Source organism: Varanus komodoensis, unplaced genomic scaffold (genome assembly GCF_004798865.1).
Source record: "Varanus komodoensis strain SLA01 unplaced genomic scaffold, ASM479886v1 scaffold53, whole genome shotgun sequence".
Lineage (NCBI taxonomy): Eukaryota > Metazoa > Chordata > Lepidosauria > Squamata > Varanidae > Varanus > Varanus komodoensis.
Window position 1 is genome coordinate 120129 of NW_025336126.1, and position 19164 is coordinate 139292.

A 19164-nucleotide genomic window follows, 5' to 3' on the forward strand; every position below is an offset into this window, starting at 1 on the left:
CTTACACCCTACTGATATCCTGTTTTGTTTTTTATTCCCTGCTGCACAATATTTCTCTCCTGCTTATATTCTGCAGTCATAGAAGAGACCAGCTCACAAGGTAAGAGATTTGTAAATGTTACACTAGATTTCTTTAGAAATAATTAACCATATCTTGTTTCCTTGCACATGAGTTTAACTCTGATTCCTCCCCATATCCTGTGAGGATTTGTGTTTTTTGTTTGCTTCCAACAGTCAGGGTTTAATGATCACTGTATTAATCTCCAAAGGCAATGCTAGAAAGTGTCTCTTTTAAAACACTGCCAATTCCTTTCCAGATATTCAGGCACTGAAGGCTTTCTGTCAATACATTGGGAATCTAGCAGCCCTTGATCTCTGAGATTTCAGTAACCATTATGCACACACAAGTAGGCATATCTTCCCAGACTTACAGACAAGAAACTTGGGGGTTATTTTTAATGCAAAATGAAAAAGTTCTTATGATGCTGATTTCAGTATCCAAATATCACGTGAAATGCCATTTTTTATCTTTCCTGGAGGGATAGCAAATACACACACTGACCTGCATACTGTCTCAAATCATTGCTTGTTCATCCTGTATGAAAAACATGATGTGATGATAACCGTAACATTTTAATGTTCCCTGCAGTCCTGTGCGGGGTGCCATCCCTGGGCCGGATCGTGGGTGGCATGGATGCCCAAAGTGGACAGTGGCCCTGGCAGGCCAACCTTAACTTCAACGGTCATCATGTGTGTGGAGCAACCCTCATCACTCCCCAGTGGTTGGTCACAGCTGCACATTGCTTCCCTCCGTAAGTGTGAGGCATCCTTGTGGGGTGATGTGGTCAAGGGGGGTAGTGAGCAGGGTGGGAAACTGTGATGTCTTTTGAGGATGGGGTTTAAGTGATGGCAGCTTCAAAATCCAGGTGTAGATTAAAAACTAGTGAGACTGCAAGGCTCTGTTAATTTGGGAATTACTAGAATCCAATAGATATAAGATTTCTGGTAGTATAGCTATAAGATCTGGTAGTAATTTGAAAACAACCCTGTAAGACTGACCAGTTTTCTTTCCCTAGATTGCAGATAGGGAAGGAATCTATGAAACTGAGATAGACAAGCCATTCTGAAGTAATTTGCTTTACAGTCATCTGAATGTTTGGACAGGGAAATGTCCTAAAACTTCCAGCATTCTCCAGCCAGCCCTGGGAAAGCTGGGAGTTGTATGATGTTTCCTATCAACCTTGCACAGGATTGTTCTTACTGCTGCTGTGGTAGGTCAGCTCTCAATCAGTGAAGTGCTTGCAGGTCCAGGAGTGGCAAAAGGAAGTTTTTCTACGTATTTTTTGTTAACTGACAGGACTTGCTGCCACTAGATGCGGTGTGATGGTTCTTGGTCAAGCAGGCTTTTAGGTCTACGTGGTTCTGTACCTTCTTAGTGAAATGGAAGAAGCTCCATGTTAAAATATAGTATACCACTAACCATATACCAGTTTCTGGGGACAAAATGAAGTGGTGGACTGTACCTGCTCTGCTTATGTGCTTCCTGGAGGCTTACTGTTGGAAACAGGATGCTAGGTTATACTATCTCTTGGTCTGATCCCGGGGGGGGGGGGGGTGTCCGTATAACCTTGGCGACACGCACCTTAAGAATGCATTTTGAGATACATGTGTTGCTTTTTCTTCCCTCTGCAGGGTGAATCCAATTAATATGTACGATGTGACCCTGGGGGCCTTCCAGCTCAAAAACCCCTCACCAGATATTGTTGTGAGGCTGGTGTCAGAGGTGATCAAGCACCCTGACTTCACCGAAGATGAAGGGTCTAAAGGGGACCTTGCCCTGGTGAAGCTCAAGGAACCCGTTCCCTACACCCGCACAGTCCGGCCCATTTGCCTGCCTGCTTCATCTGTCAGTTTCCCCAGTGGCATGAAGTGCACTGTCACCGGCTGGGGGAACGTGCTCACATCTAGTAAGGAAAAAAATTCCACCTGAGGGATGGGGATGGGGAATCTTTTTCAGTCCAAGGGCCCAATTCAATTTTGGAGATTTTCTCAGGGGCTGAATTCCAGTAATGGACAGTGTCAAAGGCAAAAGGGAAGGGGACTTTAAAAAAATACAACATATTATTCTAGTGTAAGGCTCTTAACTGTGAGTAACAAAGCCTTAAGAGAGACATTTCGGCTTTCTAAAATAAGGGGAAATGCACAAAAACTGTGAAGCCACCAAACAACTGGTGATGGAGGAACAAAAGGTGGTCCAGTGGAAGGGGCATGGCCTTCTGGGGAATGCTAGTGAGCTGGATAGGGGCCATAGCAGATCAGATTTGGCCTATGTGCTTGAGGCTGCATTGTGATCCAGGGACCACAATCCCTCCTGTTTATTCAGTGATGTGATGTGTTTTGGTGCTATGGTGCCTCTGCATTTCTGATGGGAGGTGGGCAGCAATTTATAGAAGATCTCTCTCTGGCCATCCTAGCACAAGTCAGGGCTCAGACTACCCGAAACCCATTTCCAAATTTCACCATCAGGACAATGATAGATGAAGTAACTTACAACAATTTAAAGATATACAATGAAACAGTGAAATAAAAATGGAAATTTCAAAAATAATAAAAGCACAAGAAAATCAGTTAGTTGCAAAAACATCAGTGGAATTAAACATGGAGAACAGTAATTGGAGAAATCAAACTTGAACATTAAAATCACACTGAAGTTACAAAGTCATCAGCAGCTTGCCTGAAGATTAAAAGCATAAGGGTTGAGGCTCAGTGGATTTCAACAACGCAGTTATTCTATAATAATGGTACCACCACTGAAAAGGCTCTGTCGTGAGGACCAACTCATGTAACAGACAAAGTAGCAATGAAGAGCCTACTTGAGAATATGCTGAATTCCTTTCTTGCACATATTATGTACAGGCATTGGTATTATTAGACCTGCTTGTGCAAGTGAAGTCAGTACTTTTAGATCTTTGGAGCGTAACCATAATATACATTCCCTTTGGAGAAACTCGTCCACTCCCAGGTCCTGACTCTGAATTCTCTCCTTTTTAGCAAGCCTCCCCTCACCCATGACGTTACAGCAGCTTGAAGTGCCCATTATCGGGACGGACACCTGCAAGTGCCTGTACAGCAAGAACCCAGATCCGGAGGACCCCCACATTATCCATAGTGACATGATCTGTGCTGGCTTTGCTGAAGGAAAGAAGGATGCCTGTCAGGTGAGACCAGGAAGAGGAAGGAAAGAGTGAGAATGCTTTTTAGTTGGGCAAGGGGCAGGGCCAAGCAGTATTAGCATGCAGAGCTGCAAGCTAAGCTGGGCACTGTTCATTCTGTGGGATTTGCACAGGGGATTGTGCTTCACATTAATCAGCAGGCTGGATTTGCCCTTTTGATTGTTTTGGCCTCAGCCAGCCAAATCTGTTCACTCTAAGCACCAATCTACACATTGGGGAAGTGGGGAAAAGCAGGCACTCTAGTGAGGCCTGGAGTAGGATCTGTTTTTCAGGGGTTAAGTCCCTTTGCTACCTTGATTCTGGAGCACTTTTAATGCTGTGGTTAGTAGCAAGGGAATACATTTCTGCAGTACATCTGTTGTTCTGTAAAGACCTGCAGGCATGTGATACAGCCAAACCTGCAGTTGCCCCCAGTCCTGCTCAAGCAACGAGACTGGAGCCAGAAATGGCCTCTCCCTTGTGAATATGGGCCTCTAAGTGATACAACAGCATGCTGTTGAAACATGTAAGGGTATGAGGGTATAGTTAAAAGACAGGGAATAATGCCATGCTGAATGATTTTAAAGATATATCTTGAACAACTCTGCCCCCATTAAATACTTTGGCCCCCTCCAAATTTCTGACTTATGCAGGGTTAAGTGGCACTCCCCAGCCTGTGAACTTGAGGGCTTTCAGACCTACCCATGTCACCTTTAATGCAAACATCATCTCTAAATGATATTCTCCCTTTTTTTAGGGTGACTCCGGAGGACCTCTGTCCTGTCGCATCGGCAATGCTTGGTTGTTGGCTGGAGTAGTGAGCTGGGGAGATACGTGTGGAGCCCCCAATAGGCCTGGTGTCTATATCCGCACCTCAACCTATGCTGACTGGATTAAGGAGAAAGTCCCAGAAGTGGAGCTCAGTGAAGTGGTCGCCAGTGTGGAGCCAGTCTCTGAGGAGGGCATGTGCCCCACCACTATCCCTTCTGGACCTTATGATGGCATCCAGCCCGCACCAGGCTGGAACCGTCCTATCAACTCCGCCCATCATCCTTCAGACAGTGCTGCCTCCTGGGCTTGCACAGCCAGCCTGCCCCTCCTCCTCCTCCTCCTCCTCCTAAGCTTCCACTGCCTTGTATAAATCACACAGCAATTGTGCATCCTATTGCACAGGGCAATACCCAAGTGGATGGTCCCACAATTTCACGGTCTGTCACAGCTCAGGCTTTTCCAGTGTGCTTGAAACACATGTGATGCTGGTGGCTATCATTACAAAACGGCAGAACCGCTGCTCAGTCCTGTGTGTTCTTTATACCAACAGGGTTTCTTTCTGACCTGTTAATTCGTGGCAAGTCCCCCTGCCCTAACTGCCTGTCTTTAGACTGGTCATGGCTAGACTCCATTTTGTGGTCCTGAAATGGCAGCCTTCCATTAAGTTATGAAATTGCATTTAGCCGCCCTCTCTTACCACTTTCTGGGCCTCACTTCCCACAGATCCCCAAGGCCACTGCCTAGCATCTTCTGCTTCTGGCTTATTCTCCATACAGATTTGTGTGCCTTGATCTGCCTCTTGATACTGCTTCCAGATCACTTCATGTGCCCTTCCAAGCTTCCCACTCATAAAGTCAAGCCATTCCATGTGTGGAGTGCAGCTGCCATCTTGATTCTTTGTGGAAGTCCTTTCCTCTTCACACTATTCCAGCTTCCCAAAGTTTTACACAGGCTCTTGCCTATCCTTTCAGCTTTGCCTCCGACAGGGTCTGCAGAGTTTCTAGACAAGCCAGCTGTTGGTCTGGCCTCATGTTATGAAGTGAACTGGACCCACCCAAGCAATGGCACTCACTTGGAGTCCAGTTAAGACTACTATCTGATATACACATTTTGACACCTCACAGAGCAGCCTAATCTGCTCTAGTCAATTTCCTTTTCTAAGACCACTGGGGAAATCCCTGCACAACCAGCAGACAATGCCTGGCTACAGGGTGGGGTCGTGAGCTTTGGGAAGCAGGATGTGTGGGTAGCCCAACTGGCCCACTGTTCCTATTCACATCTCAGACTGTATTGACTGGAGTTGGAGGACTGACCCTTGCTGATGTGACTGTGAAAGAACAGCCAGCCACTGAGGAAAGACTGTGTTCCATAACACCCACTCCTCTCTGCTGCTCGGATTTTGCTGGCCCTTAATTTATCTCTTCAGGACTGGTCAAGTCTCCATGTTTACCCATGAATAATTCCAGCTCCAAAACTGAAAAAAGGAGGTGGGAAAATGGTGCCAGTCTAACCCCCTTCTGAATTGCTACATTGTGATCCTTGGTTGTGTGTTGACTGTACTTTCCGTTTGTTTTGTAAGCAGCAAATCCTTCCACTGGTAGAGCTTTGTGTGTGTGTGTGTGAGAGAGAGAGAGAATGTGAGTTTTGGGAAATGTCAGCAATGTTCTTTGAATGAAATGTCCCTCATTGTCAGCTTCAGATTATGTTATGGTGCAATTTAATTTGAGTGTAAGACAAGACACAATGGGGCACCTCAACAGAAGTATGCTGGTGAATGATACACAGACTGAACTGTTGCCAGTGTGGCGGAGTATTGAATGGCGTGGCATGCCCTTGTGTGAGAATGAAGAGATAACAGGTAGAAAAAAATCTACTCTCCCTTCTGGGGAACTTAATGATTTTAGGTAGCTTATATTTGCACAACTTAAAATATTATGTAGGCATCTTGCTCTCTTAGAGGAAGAATGAAATTCAGATGCTACTTTCATGATGAAGGGTTTTTAATAAAGTGAATAGTAATTCTGTGATGAAGAGGGCTGTTTTTATTACTGGGGAGCCTTGGTGGCTTCTACAGAATGCTGCAACTGAGTCTAGAGACTGACCTAGTCCTTGACATACTGACTGAATGAGCATCTGCTTGTAAAGTGCAGTGACATACCTGAGCATATCTCCACAGCTAAATAAAAACAGCAATTCCCCAGGAAGTATATGCCATAATGGTAAACTTCGGCGAATGGGGCGGCATAAAAATGTTTAAAAAATAAAAAAAAAATAAACAAACTGGGGTGGGAAACCTTCAGGTACATTGGACGGGAACACACCTGCAGTACAGCTGTTGATCAAGCTTAACCAGACACTGGAATAAGCTGCAAAAATTAATATAAATCTACATCTGGACCTACTACAGATCTGGGATTCTAATAGAAAATTCCTCGAACTGGCCAGACCTAGAGTCAAGACAACCAGTTTTATGGTAGACATGCAACTGATGAAGCAGACAGAATTTTCTAGTTGAAAGTATGTTAGATCATAATTCCACATCCACTAAGGTTGCCAGGTTCAACACTTAAGCAGAACTTCTTTGTTTAGAAGCAGCATAGCAGAATTTCACTTGATGCCAGCCTTTTGTATCACTGCTACGCCAAAGTCGCATGAGGTCAAATCATATCTTTCAGTTATGGGTCAGGTTCAGTGGAATGAGACTGTTATTGGAGCTCCTAGGTTATGAATATTGAAGTTTGACTACCCAGGTAGCATACACATGAACAAGTAGTGCTAATGTAGGACACCTCAGTAAGAGTCTAAGTGTGCGCCTATCTACGTAACACAGAAATCTGTTCGCTATGCTGCAAATATGTGGAAAAGGCCTAATTTGTTTTAAGTCTGTTTTTGAGCTGCTGCATCAATATTCCCCAGCGGACAGATGGCTCCTCCCATTGTCCCGCACACCAACAAAATTTGCCAGCATTGTAGATTACTGTAGATTACAGGAGTAGATACTGAACAATACCATGCTTTTATGGTTTTATTAATTAAAATACTTCTCAAAGTAAGAGAAAACACACTACTCACATCATGTATGAGTCTAATAGTGGCAGCAAGACCCCATACGAATGGTTGCGTCTTCTTGCATTTTCAATCTAGATCCACTATGTTCCATCAGCACTAACCCCAGTGTTAAACCAAGGTGTGGACGCTTCCGTGAAGAACTTCAGCAGCCTCCCTCTTTAGCCATACCATTTCCACATGCTCTCTGTCCAAGAGAATTTGGTGTCTTCTTTAAAAGTCCCTTCACATTTTATCGTGAATTTATGCAGTTCATACAGCTGAAGTGCAAGTTTGTCAGGAGAAACAAACCCACAATACTCAACTGCATAAATTTTGGAGGCTCTGTCTTCTGCCTAGAAAACCCCAATGCTTGCCTGTTCCCACTCCCACAGTATCTTTGCATATAAAACCACCCTGTTTGAGACTTTCCAAATGAAAATGAAAAAATCCAGGGTAACCAGGAAAGCAAAAGCCCAAGTCAGGACTCTCTTAGTGCTGGCACAGTCTGAGGGCTCAAACCCTCAAGCATAGTTCTAATTAATGTTCTCCTTCTTTGCTGGTTTTCTCCTTAAAACTTTGACTGCAGGACAGGACAAAATAAAATGCAAATACCACCCATCTCTTTTTCCAAGCTGCTGACAGCTGCATGAGTGTAGGAGGATCCAGAAAACCATCCTGCCAGAAACAAAAGCATGTGTGGTGGATCATTTGTTTGATAGATCCAGACTTCCTGCATCCTTCAAAGGGAGATAAAGGTGCTGACCGCTTCACCTAGAGGCAGACCTTTATACCCTTGGGAAAAAGCTACTAGGCTTTCAGCCTTTTGAGGGAGACTGATGGGACTACTAAGCTTCTGTGAAAGCTGTCCTTTCTCCTGAATACAGGAACTCGTAATCCCTCTAACAACCCTTTGGTATTGCTAACTACCCTACCCACTGTTCCCCAAACATCCACCCTACGTGTCTGTTTACTGCTTTGTGTCTTGCTCTATCAGTTATGCCATGACCTGCTTGCTTGCAGGAGGGAGTTACCTAGGGTCTCTTGCTAGAGAAGCTCAGCAATGGACTTCTGTTTCCAGACCAACAGAGACAGTAGAAGAAAGGGCTGTGTTCCTTTGCCTACTCCAAGAGGAAGGACATACATTCTGAATCCATACCAGGGGAAAACACCAGGACTGGCAAGAGGAAAGATGTTTACCATTCAAGGTCAGGCAGATGCAGAAAGCAGAGTAGGTGGGCAGTCTTCACTTTAGTGAAGTGCATACCTGAGCAGAGTTGCTGCAATACTGGATAGCACAGCTCATTTCCCAAACCTCCAGCTCATCTGCTCAGAGCATGTCTGACCCATGCAAGACCAACACAAATGCTTAGTCTTATAGCATCTCTTAAAATGAAGGGTGGGCGTGTACTGATGCATAACCTTCGGCTTCTCAGGTCAATTTTGCCTTCACTTTTTGGAAATCTTGGCTTGTTTGTGTTTGGGAGGTGCCCATCTCAGGCAGAGGGAATCCACTGCAGGAGAAAGAAAAGGGAGGGGAGAAAAAAGCAAAGTCAGGCAGTGTGCGACAGGCAAGTAGGCCAGCGCAGCCAAATACATTTTATCACCAGCTCTGATATGACAGACGATACTGCTTCTTGGCTCTGCTGAAAATAACTATGAAAGCTTATTCACTTAATAGCTATTCAAGCTGGAAAGGTCATTTTCAATACAGGTTTAATGTTTACATAATAGCTTATGGCATTCTGTTCAGTCCAGTTCCTAACTGTGCCTTAAAAGAGCAAGCTGTAGATGCAAACGTGACCTGAATGATGCTTTTGGGGCTGCAATAGCAAACAAGTAACAGTACCTTGACAAATTGTGTTTAGCTTCCACCAAGCCCCATTTGCTATTCTAAACATCCCAGAGGTAAGTACATTTCAAAGAGGTACATGGTATTTGCCTCTCTGAAAGTTAAACATTACAGCATGTTTTACCTGTGACTGATAATCAGCCCCATTCTCCACCCCACTGGTGGCTCCATTTCAACTCTGACAGAACAGCTTATTTAAAGGAAGAGAGGCTTAGGAGGGGGTTAATGGCAAGCTCAGTGCAACTCGTTACATAACTGGCACAAAATGGCATGCCATTCGCCTCCCCGTCGCCACTCAGGAAAACAAGGCCTCTTTCAGCAAGGATGAAAACCCAACACCGCCCAAAGGAAGCGCTGACTTCCTTGGCCTCATACAAGGCGGTTCCATGTTTGCACTCAGTGGGGCTTGGCAGACTCCATCACAGAGACAACAAAGCAAAACAGGTTATGGAATTCAGTTGTGAAAACATATATTCAGTGCACTTCACATCTGAGGGGCTGGAGAGGAAACAGTATGAACTTTGCATGCAGACTTAATACTGCAAAGTAATTAATTCTGGCAGTATTTATATTGATTGGGAGCAGGAACAAGGATGCAGAGTGGACTAGCAATTAAGAACCTGTGCCCTCCTGATGTTGTTGGTCTTTAACTCCCATAAGGCCCAACCAACATGGCCAGTGAACGCAGGTGATGGGGCTGTAGTTCACTAACAATTGGAGGACTGCAGGTTCCCATCCCTGATGTGGACCTTGCGGCAGAAGGGACTGGACTGGACACACAACCTGGCTGAGTAATACTAATAATAGGAAATAAATACAGTACTAAGTGAAAAGGACAAGTAGAGACACATACATTTTCTGTGGCAAACATTCCCACCCTACAGTAAGTGAACCACCAGCAAGCTTAAAACTTGGCTTTTTTAAAAAAAAGACTGGTATTCTCTGGCTGTCTGCACTGATTTGGTGACTTCACTGATGCAAGGGATAACCTACCCACCCCATTTATGCTACATTCCTTTTGCTTCTGACATGGACTGGCAGAGCTGGAGGAGTGGCATAACTGAATGTTCTGTTGCTTAGGACACTAAAGCATTTGCTAACCAGCTTCTGAGAGGAAAAAACTGGGCTCAGAATGTCACACAGAACAGAATGAAGACTAAAAGAGATTTCAGGACACAGGGAAGTTGAAGCCCAAAGAAAGCCAAGGAGACTAAAGGCAGGGGGAGGGTACATGAGGAACCCAGAAAGAGAACTGAAGGAAGAATAGGAGAATGAAGCTTAAGGAAAAGAGTAGGTGAGTAGAGACAGGGGTCTGAGCAAACAAAAAAGGTGGTTCTGAAATACTTCACTTTGCTGAAGATCAGGAGGGCCATATGCTCAAGAAAAAGGAATGTTAGGAGAGGAGTGGTCAAGAGACCAGGTAAAAGGAACAGGACAATGCAAGTTGGGACTGGCTAAAAAGCAGGAACAAGAGGTAATAATTAGTTGTGGAGAAGTGGAACTGAAAAAAGAAGGAACCGAAGTACAACTGTGCAACACTGGCAGGAAGGAAGTGGGCAGAGGTTTAGAAGGCAGGGTCTATATGCATGAGCACAGACCAAGGAAGACTTCCACAAAATCACTAAAAGAATTCTGGCAGTTGTTGCAGATTCTTTTTGCACTGTGACCACCTGGCAATCCTAGTAATGCAACAGCAACAACAAGGTAACAAGACAACAGGGAATTGTGCATGTGGGCTGAATTTTGATTTGTAACCAGAGGTTTTTAGGAAAAAGCAATCACAACAACGGCAACATCCTAAAGATCTCTTCTTCCTCATAACCAGGGCGACTTATTTTATACTGTTATATGTGTTTTATATTGTTAATTTATGTATTTTATTTATCTGTAAGCCACCCCAAGGCTTCGGTGAATGGGGCGGCCTAGAAATTTTTTTTTTAATATATATATATATATATATATATATATATTAAAAAAAATAAAATAAAATCCCCCTTCCCACAGTACCTGTGATGGGAGGCTTCTTATATTGGGCGCTTTTGAGGTGCTCCTCAACTAGCTTCGGGGTGACGCAGATGACATGCTGCCCCTTCCAGTATTTGACCATGTTCAGAGACTGCAGTGTACTGATGATGTCATTCTGTGTGATGCTTGTCATCTGGCTGTGCACAGGGGAAAAAAGGAGAAGAAAAAGTAGCAGGTGGAGGTCTGCAAGAATAAGCAAGGTTAAGAACATGCAGCTTAATTGAACAGCCCCATTATGCTCACTCAAGACTGCTCATAGTACAATTTCACTCATGTGTGCGCCCCTCTGTCAACACTGAAGCTGTGCATTAGCAGGTACGTCTCACTAATACTCAGATTCTCTCTCACCTGAGATCTTTGATGGAGAGAGTGCCACGGAAATCCCGGAGAATCTCCAGCAGCACCCATGACCAGTAGCTACGGTAGCTCAGTTTGCCTAGGTCTGAGAGGGGCTTCTCTGGGGAACCCACTGTGCTTTCCAGCTTGGACAGCTCATAGCCTGCAGAAGAAGAAGTTTAGGGTTAAGGTCAAAGAAGCAGTCACAGCTCAAAATCCAGGTATCTCAAGAGCTATAAGCTAGTGGGAGCCTTTTCATGATATGGTTTAGTCCTGATAAAGTCTCCTGTAGAACAAAGCACATTTGAAGGTACATGCTCTTATGATGACCATTTTATAATTTGAGTTGCAGCTCTGAAATACGGGAGTGATAACCACAGTACCACAACATATATTCATCATTTGTAAAGCCCTTTATCTTAATTGAATAGGAAGTATCAAAGAATATCTAAGTTATGACATTTTTATGGGTGGAAATTCTGCATCACATTATTTGACATTCAGAATATTTAATTTCACATTAAATCAAATGGAATACTGAAGCATTTCTAGCACTTTCTTCTAGGTGGAGTCAGGGGAAGACTATCTCCCTCCAGGAACTGAAAGAAGTTAATAGGCTACCAATCTGCTTCATAGCATTTTTAGTGCCTGTCACATACGTCTGCAGGAAGCAAACTTACTAAAAGCAATAAGGAACTTCCCATAACCCCGCCTCTGGTATGGGGGCAAGGTGAGGATGCAAGCCACATTGTTGCCATCTGGTGACTCCTTCTCCTGGGGAACAAAACCAAAACCAAGAATATCAAATGCAGAAAGGAGCAGGCAAAGGATCCAGCAGGAACAAACAACCATAGAAGATGACAACAGAGAAGCTCCTCCTTCTGACACACCTGGGGCCACCCCTTGGCTCCTCTCCTCCTAGAACTGTCTCCCGCCATGACCATAGTACTGGAATTTGCTGCCTGTCCATTATCACTGTGGTACTGTGTCTATTAAGTTGCAAAATGTTATATTACATTTGTGTACCACCTCAAGCACTTTGGCAAAAAATATATGAATGCAACAGATCAAGTTTTTAGTCCTTTTGGCTGTAAACATGAAAGCATATGGGTCATACCTAGTGACAAGTTAGAGAATTTCCAGTACACAAGACTTGGGCCATGCCCAATTCTTTCCTTTTGCACTCCTCAGCAGAAGCATGTTTTTAATTTTAATTTTCTGCTTTTCAGTTTTCCTTGGTGCAGGATTAATTTATTTTAAGCACAAAGTAGTACCACTTTCAATACTTATCCTCTTTCTCACACCCCTTATCCAGAACACAAACTTCCCCCTCCCTGACTCAAACACACAGCCTAAATCAGCTCTGTACCTTGGAAAAGTAGCCAACAATGTGAGCCCCTTGCCTGTCCACCTCTGTGAGGATGTAGAAGACAAAGGGTTCCACATCAAAGTAGAGGGTCTTGTGGTCCAGGAACAGTTTGGCCAAAAGACACAAATTCTGGCAATAAATCTGAGGGAGAGAACCAGTGTCAGTAATCCAACGGACTAGCAAAGGATGGAATGCAGCAACAAAAGAACAAGATTAGTGTAGACTTGTTTTCCCACCCAGAAAAAGAACAAGATGAGGTTCCTCAGAGAGTACAGCCCCAGGACCACAAAACAAAAACAAAACCTAACCAACAAACATTGTTCTGAATCACACTGAATGGTAGAGTGGTGCTCTTAAGCTTGTTCAGTCAGTCACATTCAAAAAGCCATGAAGAGATATATATCGCCAATGTCAGTTTTGCAAAAAGTCCACTCTTGGAACCTTTCAAGCTCTGTTGTATTTTCAGGCCAAGGACCTTTCAGCAATCCATCTGCATATCAAAGTCAATCTTCTGGAACATTCCAGGTTAATAATTATTGGATACCAGAACTCCCATTGCACAGCTTCTCAAACTACTGGCACATCTTGTCTCATCAATGATCTGGTCTATTAGAATTCTGCTGAGCACCCTTGTATGCTGCTCCAGATTCTTATCCATAACCTAGATCAGCAGTGGGGAACCTTTTAGAGACTGAGTGCCCAAACTGCAACCCAAAACCCTCTTACTTATCTCAAAGGGCCAACACTACGATAAAACCTGAAAACTGCGGTTTTAGTTTAGAAAAAACAACCCACAGCCAGTCCAAGCAAATATATATATATCCTTGGCAGCGGACTGACTGGTCATGCGAAAGCTCAGATGAGTTGTGGCTAATAAGTCACGGCTTGTGATGTCATCGCCTGGTGCCCCTACTCTTTCCAAGCATGTGCATGGCCCCTATGTGCGCTGTTACCTGATGCTTGGCTGCTGGGGCGACTTGGCTCGTGTGCCGACAGAGGGTGATTTTGAAAAAGCCGTCCTTGAGTAGCTTTTTCTGCAGATCTCATCATTTCTGCCCATTCTAAACACATTCCAACCATCAAAATCAGGCCAGGACACTTCGTTTTTCTAACCCTAACCCTACCCTGGTGCACACCCCTAACCCTAATACAGGCCAACAGTTCCATTGAAAAGAGCGCAATCTTGAAAAAGCCTTCCTGGAGTAGATTTTTCTACACTGCTCCTAATTTCTGCCGATTCTAAACACATTCCAACCATCAAAATCATGCCAGGAGACCTCATTTTTCCAACCCCAATCCTACCCTGGTGCACACCCCTAACCCTAATACAGGGCTAAAGTTCCATTGAAAATAATGCAATTTTGAAAAGGCCTTGAGTAGCTTTTTCTGCACAGCTCATCGTTTCTGCCCATTCTAAACACAATAAAACCTGAAAACTGAGGTTTTAGTTTAGGAAAAAACACCTCACAGCCAGTCCAAGCAAATGTACAGTGCACTTGGCAGCGCTCTGAGCAGTCATGCGAAAGCTTGGACAAGTTGCAGCTTATGAGCTGCGGCTTGTGCCATCATCACCTGGTGCCGCCACTCCTTTCTGAGCATGCACATGGCCCTATGTGTGCTTTTATCCGATGCTCGGCTGCTGGGGCAATGCTGGGGCGACTTGGCTCGTGTGCCGACAGAGAGGGCTCTGCATGCCCACTGCGGCACGCGTGCCAGAGGTTTGCCACCACTGATCTAGACGGTGATTGGTCCTGCATGCCAAGTGATTGGCCACCTTGGATACAGCTGTTCCTACATCAAGGGCCAGTGTGGTGGCTGGGCACCTGGGAGATCCAGCTTCTAGTCCCCATTCAGCCCCAAAGTTCACTGGGTAACTCTGGGCCAGTCACTCACTCTTTGACTAACTTACTTAGCAGGATTGTTCTTGTGGGTAAATGGAGTAGAGGACAATGATATAAGCCGCCTTGAGTTCCTCACAAGAAGGAAAAAGGCAGGAGATAAATGCAGTGTAATAATATTAACCAAGAAGCTGCAAGTCAATGGCTGCTGGCCCACCAAGATTTTGAGCTGGGTACTTCCTGCCCTCAGCCTACACCAATGCTCATCATGCTGATCAGCAAAGGACAGGGGACCTTTTCTGAAAGCAATTCTTGCAACCTGTAAGCTTTTCTAAGTCAACAAATTAAACAGCATAAATCATAAGGAGAAAGTAGAAGTGCTCTAGCAATGTGAGAAGACTACTTATGGTCCTGCAGGAAGATCACCTTCATAATGGAGGAACCATGGCTCTGAAGTTTAACTACAAGACAGTTTAGAAGGCATCTAAGTTCCCAGTGTAGCAACTTGTCACATGCTCACATAAAACAAAAATACCACAAATGAAAACATGGGAGCTGAAGTAGGCACCCACCTTGTGATCTTTACCATCAACTTCATACACTGAGATGTTGTTCTTGCGGTAGATCTCCTTCCCTGGTGGTTGCCGCCACTGACATTGTCCCTGAACAAGAGAAAGAGCCAGATTACCCAAAAATGTCAGGTGCCTGCATTTTTCTGAGAACTGCAACTGCTGAGTTGTTTGACAGTTTCATTAGCTTTTCTGCCTTGGCTTTGATTAGGACAATATCCTCCTCTCTTCAATTTATGTTACTCTTGTTTGTTTAGCTTACCTAGTTGCTGGCTCAGAAAATAAATAGCTACTAGTACTAGAAAAATGGGAATATGCAAACACAGTCAAATCTCTTTAGGCTGTCCCAAGTGCTAGAACTGCTGAAACAGATCAACCCCAAATGCAGCTCTCCCGGAGCTTTTCTCATATCACTTTACTTCTGGCTCCCCATTCACCATTCCCCCTGCCCCTGACAAATGTTCTCCCTCTTTCGTACAAGGTGGTAGCGGTAGGTCTTCTCAAACTTCATATATTTGAGGCAGTACTCGCAGATCCACAACTTGGGCTGTTTCCCATAGTCCTCTGGGAATGGCGAGAAATACCAAGCATCAATCTCATAGTTTCCAATATGGATCTTGTCCACATATTTCACCTTGGTAATCTGAGAAGAGAGAAAGAGAGCTGGGATCTCTGAACACACGCATGCTTCTTTTTCTGCCTGATATAGACAGGAAGGCAGACTAGGTGCTGGTGAACACTCACTGCTTCATGTTCCTTCTCCAATGCTGCTGTGGTGGGATCCATCTCAGCGTACGTCTGCAATGGAAGAAACCATCATAGTGAGTGGTAGAAAGGGCTCCCTGAAGAATTCCACCCACTAGTAAGACTGTGAGGTTCAAAATAGCTTGGATTTTTTTCAGATCTGGAACCAACAGTCTGTAAGATAGCACAATTCAAAGCTCCCCAGACACCCCTCTAGCGGCATTACCTTTTGCACATGGTTGATTTCATCATGTTTGCGCTTCTGGTTGCGTGTGATCTTGCGCTCCGGCTGTTCAGACAGCTCATTCATGTATTGATCAGTGTTCTTCTGCACTGCATCTTTGACTGTCTTGGTGAGGGCCAAGCGATTCTTATCCACCCACTCATCCAGACGTCGGTTGACTGTCATTACCACAGGAGAGTAAGCAGATGTACATCAGGTACAGAAATCCACCCCCCTCCCCAATAGTTTGTAGTTTGCAAACTATAAACTACAACTCCAAATACACTTTAGATGAAGCTTCAAGCAAGCTAATAAAACTGCATCCCACTTCCTCCATTCTGAACCAGAGTCAGGAAGAAGAAAAACTGGGATCTACTGGGAGCTCAGAATCTTATGATAAATCTCTGGCAGATCTGCAATAGATCAGCAAGAATGTCTGACTATCAGTAGTTTAATAAAGAAAAAACTAAAGGCCCTTTCTCGCCTTCTAAATTTATTTATTTTTCGATTTATATCCTGCCTTTTTCCTACAAAGGGCTCAAGGCAGCTTACATCTCCTCCTCCATCTTATTCCCACAACAACAACCCTGTGAGGTAGGTTGGGCTGAGAGTCTGTGACTGGCCCAAAGTCACCCAGTTGGCTCCATGGCTGAGCGGGGACTAGAACCCAGATCGTCTTGAGTCCCCGTCCCATGCTCTTAACCACTACACCACACTGGCTCTAAATTGGGCTTCTAAAATCAAGAAAGCTTATGCTTAGGCAAGAGGAGCAAAACAGATGTGTATGAGAAAGCATTTGTTTGCAAACTCCAGTTCTGGTATAAATATAAAATTCTTGTATGAAGTTTGTGCTCAGAGGTACTCTATGCCCCAACCCCTTCTGCCGTCCTGTCACTGCTTTGCATTTGGCTTCAGTGGCTGGGCCTTCAGATTCTACCGAAAAGCTACACTGCTCTCACAGGTCTGAAGACCACGCACCTCTTTTCTAACTTCTCCTCCTATTGATGAGAGAATATTTCCAAAAGTCATCAGGTGTATATCCAATTAAAGAGATCACTTCCAGGAATATAGCATTTGACACTAGCTACAATAAGTTGAGAAAAGGAATGCTTCCCAGGAATTTTGCTGATCTGCTTTCCTTCATCACCCTAAACATGAACTTGGAAACGTCCATCTTTTCCCCCACTTTCCTATTGTTTACATGTCCTTTCCTCTTACAAGGCAGGGTACAGAATACAGAAGACCAGCTTCTAACCAAATTGTGCCAAGACAACACTACCAGGCTTCCTCCTATTTGAAACCCAACTACTTTCTTGGGACTGAGACAGAAACACAGAAATCTTTAGGAAATCACCACAAACCTATAAGCAAATATGCCTTTTAGAATATTATCACCAAATGAAGTTGCCAGGAAGAAAACCCAACAGATTTCAATATAAGCTGTTATGCCCATACTTTCTGCCAGAAAAATAACCACCCAGAGAGCTTTGGCTGTGAGGCGGTACAGAAATAAATAACACTTGAGAAGTTTTGCAATGTGTGTAAAAGGCCCTTGGAATGAGTTAAGAAAAAAACCTGCTTATCCCCAATAGAACAGACAGACACTCTTCAAAAGATGCTCACATCCAACATAGTGCACGTAAAACTCTTCTCTGGCCTCCTGCTCATTGATTCGAGACTGGATCACCTCTGCAGAATCTGGAAGGAATGAAATTGTCTAGTTAACAGCCACCTCAACAAGAAGAGACTAAGAAGTGTAAGGCATTACTACACCATGAAGCATTTTGGCCAAACTGTTCATTATCAAGCTGAAAGAATGGAAGGACGGAGATAACCAAGGGTGCATTGCTCTTGCAGGATGAAAGCTTACTCAAGTAACCTAAAATGAGTATTTTCCACAAAAGGGACTACCTGAGATATTGAGATTTTTAAAAGGTAACAGGCACAAGGAAGACTTTTCTGTTGCCTCTTAGCCCATTCTTACTGTACTAAGTCCAGTCCTAGAAGTAGAAAACCCAAAGGAAAATGACAGGATGGGCACTACGGATGGGCACTACAAAAGAAAAGAGCATTTGGTGTATGAATTTGGGGCACTACACTGAAGGAATACACAGAGAAATCTCTACATAACTCCACAGTTCTAATTATCCATAAGGGCACTTTAAGGGTGGTCCAACACAGGAGGAACTGCAATGCACATAAGCTGAACCTATGCATGCTTACTTGGAAGCATATCCTGCATTCACTGGTTTAATGACATGTAAGTGTGAACAGAATTTCAGCATTTGGTCATGACTTGAGGTTTCGATACCTTCTTCTGAGGCAAGGTAAATGGCCATCAGAACAGGGTCTTCAACTACTGGCCCTAAATTAAAAGTTCATCTTCCTAATAGGTTCCCGTGCTGCACACATAGAGATATAGTGTAGCGACGTGAGATGTTTTAGCAATATGTAGTTTTGTGGCTTATGATTCAGTCACCTTGCTGATTAATGATTTTGTTTTATGATGGCTTGGACTTAACTGAGTTCTACGATGCTATGTGCATCTCTGTATTCCAAACCACCTTGGAAAACTAAAATATGCAAACATAAGTCCCCCAGAGTATGAATGCGTTCAACAAACGATGGATGAGGCATGCTGCAGGATGGAAGCTCAACCTAGGAATGAGCCACTGGAGGTCTCAGGGACACAGGAATGAGTTGGGGGTCCCGTTGCTATGGCATCATAGGCCGTAACGGAGGAGGAAGAGATTATTTGCTTTGGAAACGCACTTACGCCATGTCCCGTCCCCGCGCCGACACAGGTAGGTTTCTCCGATCTCCACGGTGACCTCGGCCTCGCGGGCGGGCGGCGACGAGGGCTGGTGACTTTGGCCGGCCGCTCCCCCCGCGCTGCCTTGCCGCGGCGCCTCGTCTTCCTCTCGCCCCCCCGGCCCCAGGCGCCTTGGGTCCGAGCCGGGGGGGCTCCTCCTGTCGCCTCCCCCGCCGCCTTCATCGGCAGCGGAAGCCGTTTCGCCTCCTCCAGGCCCCGCAGCCGCTGCCATGACAACCGCCACCGCGAGAACTCGCGCACAAACACCGACCAACGGCTCTCCCAGCTTTCCAGGCCCAAACCGGAAATAGTTACTCCCAACAGTGGATTACCATAGAGATGAGAGAAGGCGCCCGAGTGTGACGCCA

At 44.7% G+C, this 19164-nt stretch overlaps 2 protein-coding genes across 2 annotated transcripts; one reads left to right on the forward strand and one right to left on the reverse strand.

The window, feature by feature from the left end:
- Positions 1 to 609: 609 nt before the first annotated feature.
- Positions 610 to 4440, forward strand: PRSS8 (serine protease 8). The gene is made up of 4 exons (XM_044447865.1): positions 610 to 812; positions 1693 to 1967; positions 3052 to 3218; positions 3970 to 4440. Exons 1-4 carry the CDS (start codon positions 637 to 639, stop codon positions 4351 to 4353), a joined length of 1002 nt encoding a protein of 333 aa, XP_044303800.1. The 5' UTR covers positions 610 to 636; the 3' UTR covers positions 4354 to 4440.
- A 2555-nt stretch (positions 4441 to 6995) lies between these two features.
- On the reverse strand, positions 6996 to 19097 carry KAT8 (lysine acetyltransferase 8). Its single transcript, XM_044447864.1, has 11 exons — positions 18761 to 19097; positions 17608 to 17682; positions 15988 to 16163; positions 15762 to 15815; positions 15496 to 15660; positions 15021 to 15110; positions 12611 to 12751; positions 11922 to 12015; positions 11254 to 11404; positions 10888 to 11042; positions 6996 to 8542 (listed from the first exon to the last, which is right to left on the reverse strand). The coding sequence occupies exons 1-11, from the start codon at positions 19026 to 19028 to the stop codon at positions 8478 to 8480; spliced, it is 1434 nt and encodes a 477-aa protein (XP_044303799.1). The 5' UTR covers positions 19029 to 19097; the 3' UTR covers positions 6996 to 8477.
- Positions 19098 to 19164: the final 67 nt, after the last annotated feature.